The sequence below is a fragment of the Chinchilla lanigera genome, unplaced genomic scaffold, assembly GCF_000276665.1.
Source record: "Chinchilla lanigera isolate Chin_1 unplaced genomic scaffold, ChiLan1.0 scaffold00015, whole genome shotgun sequence".
Classification (NCBI taxonomy): domain Eukaryota; kingdom Metazoa; phylum Chordata; class Mammalia; order Rodentia; family Chinchillidae; genus Chinchilla; species Chinchilla lanigera.
This window is the reverse complement of record NW_004955416.1, coordinates 973,349-991,837: the sequence shown is the minus strand read 5'-3', so window position 1 is coordinate 991,837 and position 18,489 is coordinate 973,349. Positions and strand designations below refer to the sequence as shown.

At 40.1% G+C, this 18,489-nt stretch overlaps 1 protein-coding gene across 1 annotated transcript in view; it reads left to right on the top strand.

The window, feature by feature from the left end:
- The window catches only part of Ryr3 (ryanodine receptor 3), a 547,606-nt gene that overhangs the window by 268,274 nt on the left and 260,843 nt on the right, over positions 1–18,489 (top strand). The window contains exons 13-16 of the mRNA XM_005381167.2: positions 11,556–11,724; positions 13,105–13,240; positions 15,333–15,428; positions 16,805–16,923. Of these exons, the coding sequence (XP_005381224.1) occupies positions 11,556–11,724; positions 13,105–13,240; positions 15,333–15,428; positions 16,805–16,923 (520 nt within the window). The remainder of the gene's footprint in view (positions 1–11,555; positions 11,725–13,104; positions 13,241–15,332; positions 15,429–16,804; positions 16,924–18,489) is intronic.

Sequence of the window (18,489 nt, the reverse complement as noted above, 5' to 3'; positions counted from 1 at the left end):
GTCACAGAGAGGTTTTTTTCCTGCCATGGCTATTTGTGGTTTTATATTCCTCATTTATCTGTATGTTAAATTATTTCTCCATATTTGGAAAGTTTTCTACAATTATTTCTGTAAACAGATTTTAATACCATTTGCTATTTTCTGGATTTTCATTAATTCCAATTAATCTTGGTCTTCTTTGCATTTTCTAGCAGCTGGATTCATTTATCATACTGTCTTAATGTTTTTAAAGTACCCTTCAGTAATTGGTTTCTGACAGTAACCCTAATTTCTAGTTCTGAGTCTGTCCTCACATTTGTCACTTCTGCTGTAAATACCTTCAATAGAATTTCTACTCTTCTGAATTTCTGTTTGCTACCTTTTTGTGGACTCTAATTCTTCACTAACCTAGTTATTCATGTTTTGTATCACCTTTTATCAACTAGCCTTTTATTAGTGCTTTCCATGGACTCACACTGATGGTTTTATTTATTAAGTTCATCACCTGTATAGTTATAACCTTTTTGAGCTTGCCAAGCACATTATGAATTTATCTGCTGTTATTCTTTCAAATAATTTGATTGTGTGTTTTTTATTTCCTCACATATGGTGCCCCATTGATCAGCTTTGAAGGAACTGGGAGTTTGGGGAGGCATTTCATTGCCTTGTTTTCTCATGTTTCAATAGATTTTTTTGCATGTGTGTTGGTTATGGTGGTGCTTTTGTACTATTTGTAGGTTGATTATAGTGAAAAGAGTTTTTTGCTCTTATGGAATCCCCTTTTGTTCATGTCTGCTTTTCTGTGATGCTCTCAGGATGTGTCTAACTGTGGGCCTTTGTCCCAAGATCCAACCACCTTCCTTTATTTGGGAGGGGAAGCTGCAGTGTATTTGGCACAGAACTCAGTTCTCCAAGAATGGGCCACAGTATTGTTAATGACCAAAATGAAATCCAGACATTGGCATACAGGGAATACCAGTGAGTGGCAACAACTACGCAACCTTTGCAATACAGTAAAGTCAGCAGCAATAATAGTGCCAAAGACAAACTGGATATTGATATACCTTAAGAACCAATAATGTACTCCCTTAACCATAGAGAAAAGATGTATTATTACAGTATAAAAACTAAGATTAACCATATTCACATACAGTAAATATCTACTAAATGTAACAACTATATCTCCATAAACAATGGTACAGTGTCAACAGTAATAGCATAGAATTAAATAATGTTTCATAAAGCTTAGTGGCTATACATTGATACCTCAGTTGTCAAATGGCTCCAAGCTCAAACTTAACACTATTCGAACAGCAAAGTTGGAAAAAAATCTACTCAGTGTTCGTAACATTGCTTGACAGTCAAACTGGAAATCTGACTTGAAAAAACTTATACATGCCAAGAGTGAGTCATGTATCACATCTTGCTGCAGACACAAAAAGATGATCCTTCAATATGAATTCCCAGACAATGTGTAGTACTTGTGTTAGTGCATTAATGTATTTGTCACTGTGCCTTTTTGTATGCTATATTTGCATTTGCATAAAATATCATAACCATGGTGCCAAAGAAAGTTAGTGATACCAGCAGTAAAGCTAAAGGGACAACTCTGAGAACTGTGGTAGAGGTAAAGAAATCATTGTGAAATTTGTTAAAGTCCTGAAAAAATGATTTTGTAAGTATCTTTTGTGGGCCTCAAAACCAATTATTTGGTCTTCCATTATTTCTCATGGGAAAAAATATGTTAATTTTCCAAACTTTTCAGTGTTCAAACACAAATTTGGAACAAATTGAATTTGACAGCCAAGGTATCACTGTATCAGCAAAGACAGAGGGCTTGGGAAACTGGAGAATGAAAAACAAATTAAATTTGAAAAAATAATCAATAGAACATGATATGGAAGAGAAAAAAAAGTAAGACAGGGCATCTTTTTGAGAAGTAAAAAGAAGTTAATAGTATTAGAAAAAAGGAACAGAAAATAATCAAACAAGAAAAAACAGAGAACAAAATAAAGGAAAAAAGAAAAATGGGGGAAAAATTTAAATGTAGAAAAAATAAATAATGACCCTTAATGCCAGAAAACTAATGAAGAAAAAAAGAATGTTAAAAACTGAATTTAAAAATTCCTCTGTATTTTTGAATGAGTGGTTTCTTTCCAGGATCCAGCAACTTAAAATTTTTTCTGTCTAGCTTTACAGATTGTGGGTTTGTGTGGTGTACACCTCCCTGCTCCAGAGGCCTCGCTGTATACACAGCCAGACTGTGGCAATTATCACAGTCCAAGTGTGTCCTTGCTCATGTTGGTAGATGAGGAAATCCAATGAGACCACTGGTCTTTGCTGGATATAGGCTATGGGGGTTCAATCAGACTGCTGGAGCTAATGCCAACAATTTCAGATCCAGCTACCTCTGAAAGCCCCTCTGAGGCCTGGTCTCTCCTTATGGAGGGTAGTAGGCTTGTGTCCTTCCAAACCTGACCTTAAACTTTTCAGAAAGTCTGTGGTTAGTGTGTACTCTCTCTAAGGCTATCTCTTGTGGCTGTGTCTCACCCAATCAATGCAAAAAGTTAGCACTGGAAACCCTGAAGTGGAGTCCTTTACTTGTTCTGTGGCTCATTCTTAATCAATTAACCCCCCTCACAAAATGGCCTCTAATTAAAAACTCTTTGGCAATATGGCAGGCACTCACTGGGCTTCTTTGCTAAGTCTAGCCTGCCATGACAGAATCACTTTTTTTTTTTCCTGGTACCAAGAATTGAACTCACAACCTTGCGCTTGCCAGGCAGGCGCTGTGCTGCTGAGCTAAATCCCCAGCTCCCAGAATCACTTTTGGAGTAAAACCATGTGCTGTTTTTGTAGTTTACAATACTTGTAGTCTTTTCTTTGTGCTGGTGCTGCCAGTAGGTCCATAATCTACCCCTGATCTGAGGAGAAGGCAAACCCAGACACTGCCTTATCCATGGCCAGGTAAATCAGTTGCTTGGCACTCTACCCTGTACCAACAGGAAACAAAATAGAGCTGGCTTGCTGAGTGACTGTGGCCGGAATGCACAATCTGCAAGCACAGAGTTCCTGTTGGACAACCCACAGCTCCGTCATCTGTCACAGGGCCCATGTTTCTTCTGTGGTAAAGTGTGATCAAGTGTTCTGTCCATGCAAAGTTTAGTCATATATTTCCAGACTTAGGTTTGAGAGTTCTTTATGTCTTCCAGTTACAGGTTCTTTACCAAATATGTGATTTATAAATAGAAATAGAAATAGAAAAAGTCCTATTTTCTACTGATCCCTGGCTTTTCTTATTTTCTTAAAAGTGTCTTTTAAGCACAAAGGTTTTAAATTGTAAAAATGGTCAATTTTTATTTTGTGTATTTTCATAGAATATATATATATGGATTGTATTTTTAGTATCATATCTAAGAATGTGCTGCCAAATTCAAAATCATCAGGATCTTCTCCTACATTTTATCCTAAAAAGTTTTACAACTTTATCTCTTGCATTTATGTCTATGCCCATTTGCAGTCAATTTTTTGTGTATTATGTTAGTTTTTTTCATCACTATAACAAATACCTGAGATAAGCAACTTAGAAAAGATTGATTTGGGTTCACAGTTTCAAAGGTTCTGCCCCATGCTCATGGCCTGATTACTTTTGGGCCTGTGGCAAGGCTGTGCATCCTTGCTCACTGTGTGTTGCAAAGTGTAACCACTCACTTTATGGTCTGGAAACAAAAGGGAGAGAGGAGAAAACCAGAGTTCCAAAACCTCCTTCAATTTCATGCCCCAGATGACCTAGGAACCTCCTACTAGACTCCACCTTCAGATAGTTCCACCACTTCCCATCAGTGCCACAGGCTTTGGACCAAGCCTTAAGCATATGGACTTTTGAATGATACTTTCCCAAACCATAGTATTCCACCCCTAGTGCCCAAGAGTTTTTGCTCATCTCGTAATACGAAATGCATTTAATCCATCCCCAAGAGTCCCCAAAGTCTTTAACTACTCCAGTTTTGTTCAAAATTTCAAGTCCAACATCAACTCTGAGACTCTAGCCCAGTAACAGCCCACCGTGGCACATATGCCATAGGTTTGCCACCACTGCTCTAGCTAAACTCTTGACAATGAGCCCCTATAAAAATCAAAAGCCAAAAAGAAACAAAGAACAAACAAAACAAATGGAAAGCCAAGTTACATATTTTTTGGACACAGTGGTAGGTCAGGTACAGGGTAAACATTCCTATTCTAAAAGGAATAGCTAGGAAAGTAATGAGAGATTAAAACACAGCAAGACCGAATCCATCAAGGTAAACATTAAATCCTACAGCTTTGTGTGTTGCATTCAGGGCACACGGTGGTGGACTCTAGGCTCCCAAGGACTTGGGCAGCCTGCCCCTCCTGCATTGCTGGTTGGACGCTCCAGTGGAGCAGTCGGTTAGCACGAGGTGCTTATAGTGCATTGCTGGTTGCAGTCCACATGGAAACCCTTTCAACCTAGTTCTGATCACTGCTATGGCTTTTCTTGATGAATATTGCACACTGCTAGCACAGCAGCACCGCTACCTTCTTGAGAGCTCCACAGCAGCTTCAGCTTTACTCTCATAGTACCATACATTGCCATATTGTTATAGTTGATACATTGTGTCAACTTGGGGAGTCTAGAGGTTTGGCTAAGTGACTCAGCAGTTCTACATCTTGGGGTGAAAAGGACATGGCCTTCCTGACCTAGGATGTTGTTCATTGTGTCAGTGGGAGCCAGGATGCTTACTTTTGTATTCATCCTGAGCCTATGCAAGAGGAGGGCATGGAGATTATGTGAGCTCTACATGCCCCCTGGGTAGGGGTCGCCTACTTACAATATAAGGGAGGGAAAGAGGCTTGCTCGCTGTGCCACTCCCCCCTTTGCTCTTGTTGCTTTGCTATCTCCCACCGCCTTGAACGTTTGCCCTCTGCCATGTGCCCCTCTCCCTCAGAGCCAGCCAAGCATGGACTGAAACCTCCACAAACTGTAAGCTAAATAAACCTTTCCTCCCTTAATTCTGGGTGTCAGGTATATTATCTCAGCAATGAGAGAAAAGTAAGCAAGACACATATCCAGGGCTATTTGCAGGAACTCTGATTCTGAAACACACTGCCTAGTTTCCCAGGCTTCCCGTTGAAATGGTGGAACATGCCATAACCCAGTAACTCTGTTTTTCCATGTCTGCAAAACCAGCATCATCAGATGGATGACACCAAGGTCTGCTGCCACTGCAAGCTGTACCTGGACTGACTTGCTGCAGCAGCCTCTGTTGTGCTTTGTAGGCTGAACACCAGAAAGGATCCCAAGGTGGCAATTCCCTAGGCAGTCCTGAGGGAGCAGGGCACCCTGGGACTCTTGAAATAACTGTGCCCTGGGAAATCTTTAAAACAAAATGGCATTTCAGCACCTCTGAGACTGTGATGGCTGTGGATTTGCCAATTTCTGAGATGCTGTAAGGGATTTTTTCCTAGTATCCCATTGCAAAGCACTTGGCTTATTGTGGTCAGAGCCTTACATATGCTTTTACTGACCACGCTAAAATTTTTCAAACGTTTCTACTCCTTTTTTCTCTCAGTTCTTTCTATAAATTTGGTTTAAAGCAACCAGTAATACACATGCTGCTCCCTGTATGCTTTGTTGCCTTGAAATTTTCTTGCCCAGATAAATTAACCCATCATGTTTATGTTTAGCCTGCCACAAAGTATTAAGGCATGAAAAAAATGTATCCAAATTCTTTGCACAGTCTAACAATGGTGGCCAAATATTCCTTATTTCCATCTGAAAATTTATCAGCATAGCCTTTACTGTCTACACGTCTGTTAATATTCTTGTCTCTGAACGCTCACAAGAATTGTCCATTAAACTTTCTATAGCACACTAGGATTTTTCTAGCCTGCTTCTCCAAACTTCTAATTCTACCTACAAACCAATTTCAAAGGCTCTTCTACATTGTCAGGTAGGTAGTTAATGGCAAAGATCCCACTGTTCAGTACCAATTTTCTGTTAGTCAACTGTCACTGTAACAAATTCTTATGATGATCAACTTGCAAAGAGGGAAGGTTAATTTTGGCTCATGATTTAAAGATTTAGCCCTAAACCTTTTGTAGTCCATGATGGATTAGCTCCCCTATTTCCTACCTATGGAAAGACAGCACATCATGACAGCAGTGCAGCCAGAGCAAAACTATTCACCTCATGCAAAGCATAAAGAGTGAGAGAGACAGACAGACACAGACAGACACAGACAGACACAGACCCACACAAAAGGAGAGAAAACATGGGCTAGAGTGCCACAGTCTCCTCAGAAGAGTATGCTCCTAATTAGCTAAAGACCTCTCTCTTGGCTCCACCCCTTAAAGGTTCCACCACCACCCCCTGATAGTACCCTATGTTTAGGGACCATGTCCTTAACATACGGACCTCTGGATAACATTTATCTAAACTGTAGCATGCATGGTGTGATGTAAAGATTTGAATTGGCCTTTTTACGTGTGGTCAAATTGACCCAGCACAATTTGCTGAAAAACTCTCTTTCACCACCAGATGGTTTTGGTACCCTTGACAAAGTCAAATGATCATAAATGTAGTTTATGTATAGAATAATAAGTGTTCTGTTGATCTCTGTGCCTTTAAGTATCCAAAATAACACTGCCTTGATATATGTCACTTTATGGTTTGTACTAAAATTATGTAGAGTGAGTCTTCCAATTTGTGCTTCTTTTCAAAATTATTTTTGCTCTTCTAGGTCTTTTGTTTACTTGTATAAATTTTAGGGTGAATATGTCAATTTCTGCCATAAAACCTTTGTGGAATTTTGATAGGTGTTGCCTCAAATCTATAAGTCAGTTTTGGAAAGCTGTTGTTTTTAGTAATATTATATCTTCCAATTCACAAACATGAAATGACTCCCTATTTTTCTGTAATTCTTATCTGCAAGATATTGTATTTTTAATATGTCATGCATTCCATTTGTGAAATTTCTTCCTATATATTTGATTCTTTTTAGTGCTAATATAAATGAAAGTAGTTTTATTTTATATTCTGATTATTCATTACTAGTCCATTGAAATACTGCTATGTAGAAATTGAGCTTTTCAAAATATTAATCTTTTATTCTATGATTTCACTGAAATGTTTTATAAATTCTGGTGGGGATTTTTTGTTTTAATTTGGTTTAGATTCTTTAGAATTTTCTATATGCAAGATCATGTCATCTGTGAACAGGTTTTTTTTTCCCCCAGCAGGGATTTCCTTTACTTTTGTTTCTTACATGATTGTACTGGTGAGAACATGCACAGCAATGTGGAATGTGCTGTAAATAGACTTATTGCCTTATTTCTGATCTTTGGGGAAATCCATTCAGGTTTTCACCTTTAACTGTGATGTTATCGGTTATCAGATTGAGAAAGTTCCCTCCTGTTTCCAGGTTATTGAGAGATTTTTATCTTGATTGAGTGTTGTAGGTGTCAAATAGCTTTCTTTGTTGAGCAAATTCCGTGGTTTTGTCCTTTGTTAATGATGTTTATTACCTTAACTGATTGAGAATAGAGTACTCATGTTTCTATTGTTGAATTTTCTCTCTCAATTCTCTCACTTTCTGCTTCACACGTTTTGGTCTTGGTTGTTGGATGCTTATATATTTATAATAGTTATATCTTCCTGAAAAACTGACTTCCATAATTCTAAACTGTCTTCCTTCACCTGTATGAATTTTTTTATCTATTTTGTTGAACTACTCCAATATCTTATATGTAGATTGTGGTTACTGTTTGCCTGGTACAACTTGAATTTATTTGTGTCTTTGAACCTAAAGTATGTATCTTGTAGATAGCATATATTGGATCTTTTTAAAAATCCAATCTGACAATCTTGCCCTTTTGTCAGTATGTTTAATCCATTTAAACTTAGTTTTTTCAAATGGCTGGATTTATGTCAACTATTTTGCTGTAGGTTTTGTTTTGTTTTGTTTTGATGTATCAGGTCTTTGCCATTTCTCTGTCCATTTTTTATTACTTCATTTCAGTTAAATATGTATTTTCTAATGCGCCATTTTAATTACTTTGGGTTTTTTTTTACTACCTTTTTCATAATGACAACTCTTGGCATTCAATATGTGTTTTATTTGAAATAATCTACTTCAAATTAATACTAACAACAAATAGTGTAAAGCAACTTTGCTCCAATATTGTTCTATTATCCTTTTTATTATAATATTTCCATGTATATCTTCATATAACTTCAACAGTACAGTTTTATACTTATTTTTATGCAATTATTTTGGAATCAATTAAAACAAAAAAGGAAAAATATATATTTAAACTTTCTTTTTAAATTTACCAAAAAAACCTTTACCCATAGAATTCCCTTTTCCTGGGCTCTTTATTTCTTTATGTGGATCCTAGTTACCATCTGGTGTCATTTTCTCTCAGCCTGAGGGACTACTTAGTATTTCTGAGAAGGCAAGCATCCAACCCTTTGCTGGTGGACCTGCCTTTGGACTGGAAAACACATTTAAGCTTCAGGCAATTCATGGTCCTGTCTTGAGTTTACTTTCTACTTGCCTGAGGTCTCATTTCTGTCAGAAATGAGTAAATGGTAAGGCTCCTTTCCAGTCATCCCTAAGCCGGTATGTAGCCTGTCATATGGCCTACTCCACCCTTTCAGAATTCTTTGTCGTGCAGCTTGCTTGGGGAGGAGATGGAAATATTCTCAGGATGAAATATCACAGATTCACACTATTCTTACCAAGATTCATTAAGTGTTTTTGAAAGTAAACACTTTTTGATTTGTGTATGCCCTTGATCAATTTCCAGGGTCCTGGAATAGTTTATCTTGCCCAGTTGTATCCTAGTTTTATGGGAGAGAGGATTTACTGAATTTCTTCCACAGTTATTTTGGAATCCTACCCACAATGGGACAATTCTTAATTCTTCTAGCCACAGGGTATCTTAGAAGAAAGAATGACTAATAAAAAATCAATTCAACAGGTGTCAGGTTTGCACCAGTTATAGTACTTGTATTTTACAAGAGCTGGGCAATGAAGAAGGAAAAATAATTTGAGAGGAGATTCTCCTGTCTCTTCTCTTTTGAGAAAGCAACAGTTACATGTTGTGTATACACGGAAACCACAAGGAGAGGTGGCCTTCTGGGAAAGAAAATTAGATTAGAAGAATAGGGAAAGACAAAGGAGAGTGCTGAAAAAGTAAAGCTAACATTCCTCATGTTTTCTCATCCTCCTTCGGGAACTGTCCAGTGGAGGAGTGAACAATGTGATCAATTAAAGAGTAGCACAAATCAATCCAATTAAAGAAAAGATACTGTCAGCTGCCCTCTGAGTTTAATATTAGGGAGGAAACAATATCTAAATAATTGCATGAAGATCATGGTGTAGTAAATATTCAGAATCACCTAAGATCTCACTGGAGCTTGGCAAAAGAATTCATTGCCAAAGATCCAAAGGTACAGCGGGACAGCAGACGTAGGAGCTGAAGGCTGGGATGAGACAGATGCCAACTGCAGTTAGTTGTGAACTGAGGTATCACCTTGTCCTTGTCGCTGTGCCTGAGGTTCAGATTAGCATGTGAGTACTGTAAGGCCATGCTGAGGGCCTGTTCACGTTTGTCACTGTCCTTATTGCCATGCATGTGGCTTCTGCTCTCTTTTAAAGCAACAATGCATTTGCTTCAGTCTGGAGGAGGACTATCATAGTGATGTTTCTTTTAGGGGCAAAATGAAGTGATCCAGCATCGAGAGCCCACAGAACAAAAATTTGAACCTAAAGCACCCTGCTAATAATAGAATGTACCATGCCTGTTTTCCAGATGTAAAATTGAAGCATAAGATGGTTAAAAGCAGTCAAAATACATGGGTAAGGGCAGTAACAGGACTAAAATCTTAAGAGTCTATGTCCCATGAAGCTACAAAAATACCCATAAACCTGCTGTTTTCATTGTTTCCTCTTACATAAAAAATCATTCTTAACAAGCCTCAGTGTCTTTAGTAAATCCAATGTTTAGAAAACAAAACAAATAAACCCTAAAACTTGGCCAAAATCTTGCAGAAAATGTATCCCTGCCTTCACTGAGTCTGGGAGTGGGAAGCCAGACTGGATTGAGCTTTATCCGCATCTCTCCACCTCACGGCATTCTGGCATTCTCTTCCCCCACTCACTTTGTGGCCAACAGTATCCCTGGCGATCATTTGCAGATACTTTGCCACAAACCTGCTGCATGCCGGGTCCCATCAGGAGCTGCGTGCACACTGACCAGAGGCATCTCCAGACTGGAATGAGCTTGCGGGCCACTGGTGCTCCATCTTCCTGGAAGGCACTTGCCTCCTTTACACACAATTGAAACTTATCACCACACCCCCTTGGTGTTTTCAGAGCTTGCTGAGTCTTTGCTTTAGGCCTAGAAACAATCCTTTCTTAGCATGTGTCCAGATTAATATAGAACAGCAGTTAGCTGGTCAAACACACTATAAATGCAAAAGAAAACTAATTAGAAATTGGGCAGCAAGGAGAAGCTCTGATGTTATTTGCACATTGAGCCAATTCTCAGTCACTTGAGGCTCAAAAGTATGATTCCTCAGGGTTGGGTCCCCTTTCCCTTCCTCTTCCTAGCCTTTGCCTTTGTGAGTCTCAGGGGTATACCCCTCAGGGAATCGCAAAACAAAGGCTCACTTTTTTATGGGGGGATTGTGGTCACTCTGTGTTGAAATGACTTAATTACAGAATATTTCTGGAAAATTAAAAACTAGAGACAGACATACATATAGAGAACAAGAGCAACGTGAGAGTGGGGGGAAAAGCAGGTTAAACGGGGTGGGAGGACACAAAAACAAAGACAAGGAGATGTGGGGGGATAAGGGACATCTGCAGGGCAAGGCAGTGCTCGGAGAGGAAGGTAAAACCAAGAAACAGATACAGTCTGCAGAGAAGACATGCGCACATGCAGTGATGAAGCAGGCATGTACAGGCACACGAAAACATGAGGAGAGAAACACATGTGGATTTATGAGACATGCAGAGGCACAGAAGATAAAGATATAAACAGAGAACCGGTGACAGACATCCTTCCAGCTTTATGTTTCTATTCTGAGAAGAAGCTGTCAAAGTTTTAAAGAAATGCAGGTTAATAAGTTTATTTCAAGGTATCTTAAAAGAGAAAGTATGGAAAACAATCAAAGGTAAATGGAAGAGAAACATGTAAAAGTCACAGTCTTAACAATCATCCCCTGTTTACATTACATGAAATTCATCACTACTCATATAGTGAAGACCCCTTTGATGCTGAGTGTTGAAGTATCACACCCATTTTAACAGGATAAGTTATAAGTTGCTTAAAAAGAAATATGCTAAAAGGAAGCATTTGCCTTTGTTTATGAAATAGCTTCAAAGTTGAATATTCTCTTCCACTGCTCTGTTGGTTGGCACACTTCATTTTGCAGTTGTTGCAACGAGGACTGTCCCCAAGGAGCAATTCTCTATGCCCAGAGTGGGGCCTTTAGGAACCAGACTTGTCAGGCCCTTGCCTGAGCCCTGTCATGTCATTGTGTTTAGTGGAAACAATCGCACAGCTGCCCCCATCACCCTGCCAACAGAAGAGGTCCTGCAGACCTTACAGGACTTGATCGCCTACTTCCAGCCTCCAGAGGAGGAGATGAAGCATGAAGACAAGCAAAACAAGCTCCGCTCCCTCAAAAACAGACAGAATCTTTTCAAGGAAGAGGTAAGCCAAAAAATGCAAAGGTAAGAGTCTCCATGAATGTAGAGCTGACATATCCCAATGAGTACTATGCAATTCAGCTTTGCTGTACATGTACACATGTTTATGAACAGGCTGGAGCAAAAGAAGGAGGTGGAGAAGCTGTAAAGGAAAGGATTTACTGGGAGCTAACCTTCCCTTTCAACCACGCCTGGTTACGTTAGTGATGGTTGATGACACATTCCAACCAGATAAGTTTTAACTTTCAATGCCACATGTGTACCCCAAATCCATTTTCAGTAAATCTGAGTTGTTACAGTATGGCACTGGCAGCGAGCCCAAATTCTGAGGGATATCAGAATTACCTAGGAAATCTGTTTGAAAAAAACACAATTGCCAAGATTCTACCAGTTCAGAAATATCTGAAAAACTTGCTCAAAAGATATAGATGTCCCATGGTCTGATGTTAGAATTTGAGCTTCTGAGTCACTAGAGAGGGCCCTGGCCATGGGGGAAACACCAGTTCAGTGCTTATAAGACCCAGGCCCTCGTTCTGGCTCTCTTTTAGCTGTGTGTGACCTTAGACAAGTCACAAGCCTTCTCCAAACATGGATATGATGATCTGGTGGTAATAGGCTATGGCTGGCTTCTGTGGCCTTTCATGTCCTGGAGACAGGGCTAGTCCTCTAGTCATTTCCAAAGTTTGTGGTGTTGGATACAGAGCCATCCCTGTTTGGTTTTCTGATCTGAGCGAAGTTGGGCTTAGAGACATTCTGTATGCCTTATAGGCTATTGAGACTAAATTTACCATCTCCCTGCTGCTCTTTAAGAGTAGCTAGGCACAGATGTTTTTACTGAGTGGCATAGTACTGTACTATAAATTAGGTGAAAAAGTAGTTGAAAATGCTCTTTGATTTTATTGTCTCTAAATCCCACTTTTTGTTGGCGAGAGGTGGGAGGAGGGAGCAAGTGTAGTTATTATATGCATCTGAATGGAATTTCTTGAGCTTATTTGAGATTTAAGAGAAAAATAGGTACTATATCTAGAGCTGTTTCTGAGTGAGTCAGAATCACTTCCCACCAGACACAGAGCTAGCTCTGGTGAGCCACATTCGTGCTTCCTCTCTTCCATGTGTCCTTGGAGTGAATTAAACACAGTACATGGGGGCCAACCCATCACAAGGGACTGCTGACTCACTATCCGAATGAATGCTATTTAGGTCTCTGAGGCATAAAGATGCATATTTTGTTTCTAGGAGAAAAAAATTTCAACTGGCCACATGAAGGGCTATTTGCATATAAGCGCTATCAGTTTTACAAGGAGACTGACGGGTGGGAGAAAAGCAAAAGCAGGGAGGTACACTCTTCTCCAAGAATGTTTACTTTTTCCTCCACTCTCCTCAGGGGATGTTGGCTCTTGTGTTAAACTGCATTGACCGCTTAAATATCTACAATAGCGTAGCCCACTTTGCGGGGATTGCGAGGGAAGAGAGTGGCATGGCCTGGAAAGAAATTCTGAACCTCCTCTACAAGCTGCTGGGTGAGTATGCAGGCAGTGCCTCTCCTGGGGGGGTCTTCAGGGGTCTTTGGGGTTAGTCTGGGAGAGCCCGCCATTGCCGTCCAGCCACTTCCTCGGATTGTTGTTTGTTAGCGGTTGGAGTCTAACACAGCCATCCACTGTTAGCTAACAGCTCCTTGTACCTTCCACACTCAGAAGCAAATGGAAGCAGAAGCCAAAGCTACCTGTGAAATCTTGAAGTCAGATTCTCTGAACCTCAATTCCTTATGTTTGAAATGAGGACATGAGACTAGATAGAACACATTTATAGAGGCTTCCAGTCCTCAGCTTTGCAACCTGTACTTTGAGGATTGTTACTCTCTTAAATTCTGTGTCCTTTCACTTGTCTTCTTGTTAATCAATCCTGGCTCCTGCTGCCTTGTCCTGTTATTTATTTCATTTTGGTGGAATGAAAAGGTAGGAACTTAAATGTCCTAGCACCCACCTTTTTGCCTCCCAAACCTGGGTATAAGGTAATGTTCTGGTGCCTGCTACAGAGGCTCTATCTCTTAGGCCCAGGCCACTGGCCAGTCAGAGGGAGGCAGCAGGAAGACATCAGCATGGGCATGAAGGTGGCCCCAGGAGTTGCTCAGACACTAGCTGGGATGACAAGGCAGCACTATAGGCCTTGATCCTGAGGTGTGTGTCCCACTGAGAGAAGGCCTTAGAAATTCCAGTCCACTTAAAGAAAGCCAACAAAAGTTAGCCTGGACCTGTTCTCCATTTTGGGGGGCAAGATGATGGGATTATCTCTGCACTGTGTGATTTTGTAAGGTCTCTTCAAACTCTAGTACTTTGCCCTAATGTGGTTTAAACTTGGTAGTTATTATAATAACAATGGCTAACATTTATGGATCTTTGTGTGCCAAGCTATATATATCTTTTTGATTCTTAGAGCAATATTTTGAGAGTAGTTCCTGCTATTATCTCTGTTTTACTGACAAGGAAGCATATTAGAGATGCTCATAGCCCAAGACCACCCATCTGTTCGTGATGGAGCTATGATTTGAGGTCCAATAGCCTAACTAGAATTATTACACTTATCCTACTTACTAAAGCTATTTACTGTTGCCTGAAACACCGCACAGGTGCTCAGACTGAATGTCATTCTCATGGACTGTAAAGATGAAGAGCAAAGGCTCTGGAGGAGGACTTTCCTCATCCTAAATTTATCATTTTCCAGCTGTAATGAAATCCTAAGCCCAACAAACCAAGCATGTGAAGGTAACTCACCTGGGGCTGATCGTCTCCCTGGAATTGTTCCAGATTGGCATCTACTATTTTGGCCCTATGGAGGAAAGGTTACACGGTCTAGATTAGTACTCTAATCATAACACATTCTTTCCCTCTCTGTGCAATATCACCTGACAGTGGTTTTCAAGGGTAAACAACCATCAGAATCAGCTAGAGGGCTGGTTAAAGCACCCATGTTAGGTCCCATCTTGAAAGTTTCCAATTCAGTAGATCTAGGGTAAGTCCTGAGGACTAGCATTTCTTAAAGGATTTCCAGTGATGTGATATTCCTGGTCCAGGGCCCACACTTTGAGAACCAATATTCTTTCAGATATTTTACCCTTAGAGGTTGTTAGTATTTATCTATTAGTTTAACCCTTTCAGCTGTGTTTACTGAGATGCTTTCCTTTAGCATTAAAGGTAGCAAGTGTCTAGCTAGATTTAAGAAAATGTTTTAGGGTGTTGAGTACCAAAGTCAGTAACCAACCAAGTATTAAATTCTTGCTTATCATTACCTAAAGTAATTAATTTATGTGTCTATTTTTTCTGTCCCTTATTTGATGAAAGCAGAGAATCCGCCTTTTCTGCTTCATTGTTCTGTTTGCTGCATTTTACCAGGGGCCTGGTACATAGCAGATTCTCTGGAAATGCTTGTTGAGTTAGTAAATGTTAGATTTTTACTCTTCTAAATATAGAAACTGAATCGTATCAAACGTCTAAGCATACTAATATTGACCTTCCATTCCCTGCATTTGCTGAGCAGGTGATGAACCAACAGCTTCAGGGCTACGTGCATCGTATGCCCTTTAACCTACATGATCCAACCTTTCCTTGTTCGCAGCTGCTCTGATTCGTGGAAACAGAAACAACTGTGCTCAATTCTCCAATAACCTTGACTGGCTAATCAGTAAATTGGACAGGCTAGAGTCTTCCTCAGGTGAGAATTACAGAAAACCTTATGTGGAGAAGTTGAATATGTTTTTTTCTTTCTGTAAAATTGAAGACAAAGTCACATCCTCAAGTAATTGTTTCCACAAAAGGAGTCAGTCCCTAAAATATGCAGACAACCACATACCTTTATTTAATAGTTTTAATCTGGATTTCTGTAGCCGTTCCTTTTTTGTTTAATTTTTGGGTTATACCTTCTTTTTCACTCCCTAATCCCTTTAATCACCCCAGGCAGCCCTCACCCAGGGATCTTTGTCTCCCAAACCCAATGGACTCCTATTCTCTGGGTTTCTAAACCTCCTTTCCTATTTTGGTTAGAAGCAGAATTGAAGGATTACCATGAAATAAGGAAAAATAATCCTCACCCGTGCCCCGAATCACCCTTCACATCATGCCTATAGCCCTTCTTGAACCCCCTCTGAGAATCTGAGCCATCATTGAGGACCACATTCAGCTTTTGACGAGATGAGTGTACTTGGCAGGTGTACTTCCCCTACCGTCCCCCAAGCTGAAAGGTTTGATGGTTTCCCCATAGCCTTCAGGTGTCGTGCTTTAACAGACCAGCCAAGAGAAGGCCCCCTCACGGGCCACCCACCATGCTCCTAAACTTGCTTATCTTCAGCATCTTCTCTCATGAGTTAGATTGTATTTCAGGGTAAGTTATGAAAATAGTGAGAGAAAACAGAAAAAGGATTTTCTTAATAAAACTGATGAAGCCATTGGCCAGCTGCTTCCCTTGTGATTCCTTGTGATGTTACCTTTGTGGATGTCAGGCCACAGGGGTACCAGTTAGTCTTCCTTAACCATTATTTAGTACAGACAATCATAAAGTGCCAGGATAAGGGGGAAAAGCAGTCATTGTTTTATGAGCATATCTTTTGTTTGATACACTAGTGCACCTAAAATAAAAAATAAGTTCTGAGGTGGTTCCTAGAAAAATGCTTACTGTGAAATAATGCAGAATATTTTCTAAATTGCTTTAACCACCTTAGAATTTTTAGTAAAGCATATCTATATTTTAGTATAGATATTTAAATGAGTATTGTTTGGTTTGATCAAATTAAGAATTGCATTTTACATCTGTTTCTCTATATTTTGACGTATAGAGATCATGTTGTCTAAGAAGAGGGAGATGGGGTTAGTGCTGAATTAAACTCACTTATAGATTACAGACTGCTTGGCCCTTGGGGACTCTGGGAATCTATCAGAGATGATTGCATCTCTTCTGGCTGGGAATATTTAATAGATTCAAATAACTGATGACATTCTCTTCCTCAGGATGATCTTTCCACTATCAGATTTCTAAATTATGGTCAGTTCTACAGTTGAACTAATGTCCAAATGATTTTTGTGGCGTTCATGTAGGTATCTTAGAGGTTTTGCACTGTATCTTGATTGAAAGCCCAGAAGCCTTAAACCTGATAGCCGAAGGCCACATCAAGTCCATCATCTCTCTGTTGGACAAACATGGACGGAATCACAAGGTGAGTGTGGAAAGAACAACACAAAAAGTGATTGACTTTCCCTATTTTTCCCTCCCAAGCACTTAGTCACATTGTGAGCTCCTGAGAGCATGGTGACCAGTCTTTCTGAACTTTGGTCAGAACCTGGGGAATCTGGAATTCTAAAAGTGCTCCCTTGCCTCCAGGCACCCTCTAAGCCTGCCAGCCACAGTGAATGTGAGTGGCCTCCCTGGTGTCCTCCAGCTTCCTTGACCCTGCTCACCAGCACTGGCTCTTAAAATGCAGCTCACTGTGGGCCCTCCTTGGGCCATGTACAAGGCCAGCAGCACCAAATGCGCCACACCCTAAAACCTAGAGCTTACTAGGAAAACCTCCAATACCAAACTATATAAATAAGGTATACAGATCTTAGATTTAAAATAGTGACTGGTTGGCTGGTTACTAGCTGAAATCAGATTTAATGAGTCAAACCAAGTTAAATAATAGAAACTGCACATATAAACCAAAAGACCAAAGATGCTATTTCCTCTCCTTGATATAAAGCAACTGTGTGACTTTGGGCCTCAGTTATTTCATCCGTAAAATGGAAACTTTGCCCCTCATCAAGCTGGAATGCTGTAGCAATTTTTGAGGTCCCTTATAATTGTAACATATCTATTTTTATGAAATTATATCTCTAAGACACAATCATCTATAGGAAAAGGTCTATTAAAATACGGTGAGTTTTTTCTTGATCCCTCACACATATGCCATATATGGGGGCTACTGTGCTAAACAATTAGGCAAAGTGCTTGAAGGCTGAGGAGCGTATTCTAAGAATGGTGGCATAACCAGGCATCAGAGGAAGCAGCTGCGCAGTCTGCAGAGTGCAGCAGGACCCCTGCTCTTCTCTCTTGCCATCATTTGGGGGAACCGCATATTTGAGACACGTCTCACTGAGTCCAGGAGAATGAGCCCCTGCGGCATTGACTGCATGATATGTAACATCCTTGGAAAGCAGAAAACCCATGGTTCTCAGTATCTGTGAAATTACTTGGCAAAGAGCAGAAAGAAATATGTGGGGTCTGTAATTGCTTTCTCATATGTGGTAAATCAAAAGCAGGCATGGGATTCCAGCCTTAGTACAACTTTTCTACATTCCAACATGTTCCTTTCTGTCTGAAAAGTATAGTAAGAATTATCGGTAAGCTCACAAGTAACACATGGCAGGAGCCATGATGTACATATGGATGTAAGAGGAGGAAAGTGGTTCCCATTTTCTTGCCCCAAGGGCTTATCTATGATAATGTCACATGATTTACTTCATAAATAACTGGCTTTCTTATGACTTCTTTCAGCCAAAGGCCACAGTGCATTATGTGGCTGTCACTTGGGGGCAAGTGGGCCACTGTTCTGTGCATCCCACAATTGAGAAAACTGAGGCCTAGAAAGCCAGTGTAGTTAGCTAGAACTCAATATCTGAATGGTGAGTTACCTGTGTATTCTAGCAGAGGAGTCTTCCACCTCCTAGGAGCCAAGGCGGTGCTTGAGAGTTTCTGACAACATTGTCAAAGCCAGGCATGTGATCTCAGTACATACGAATCTCCT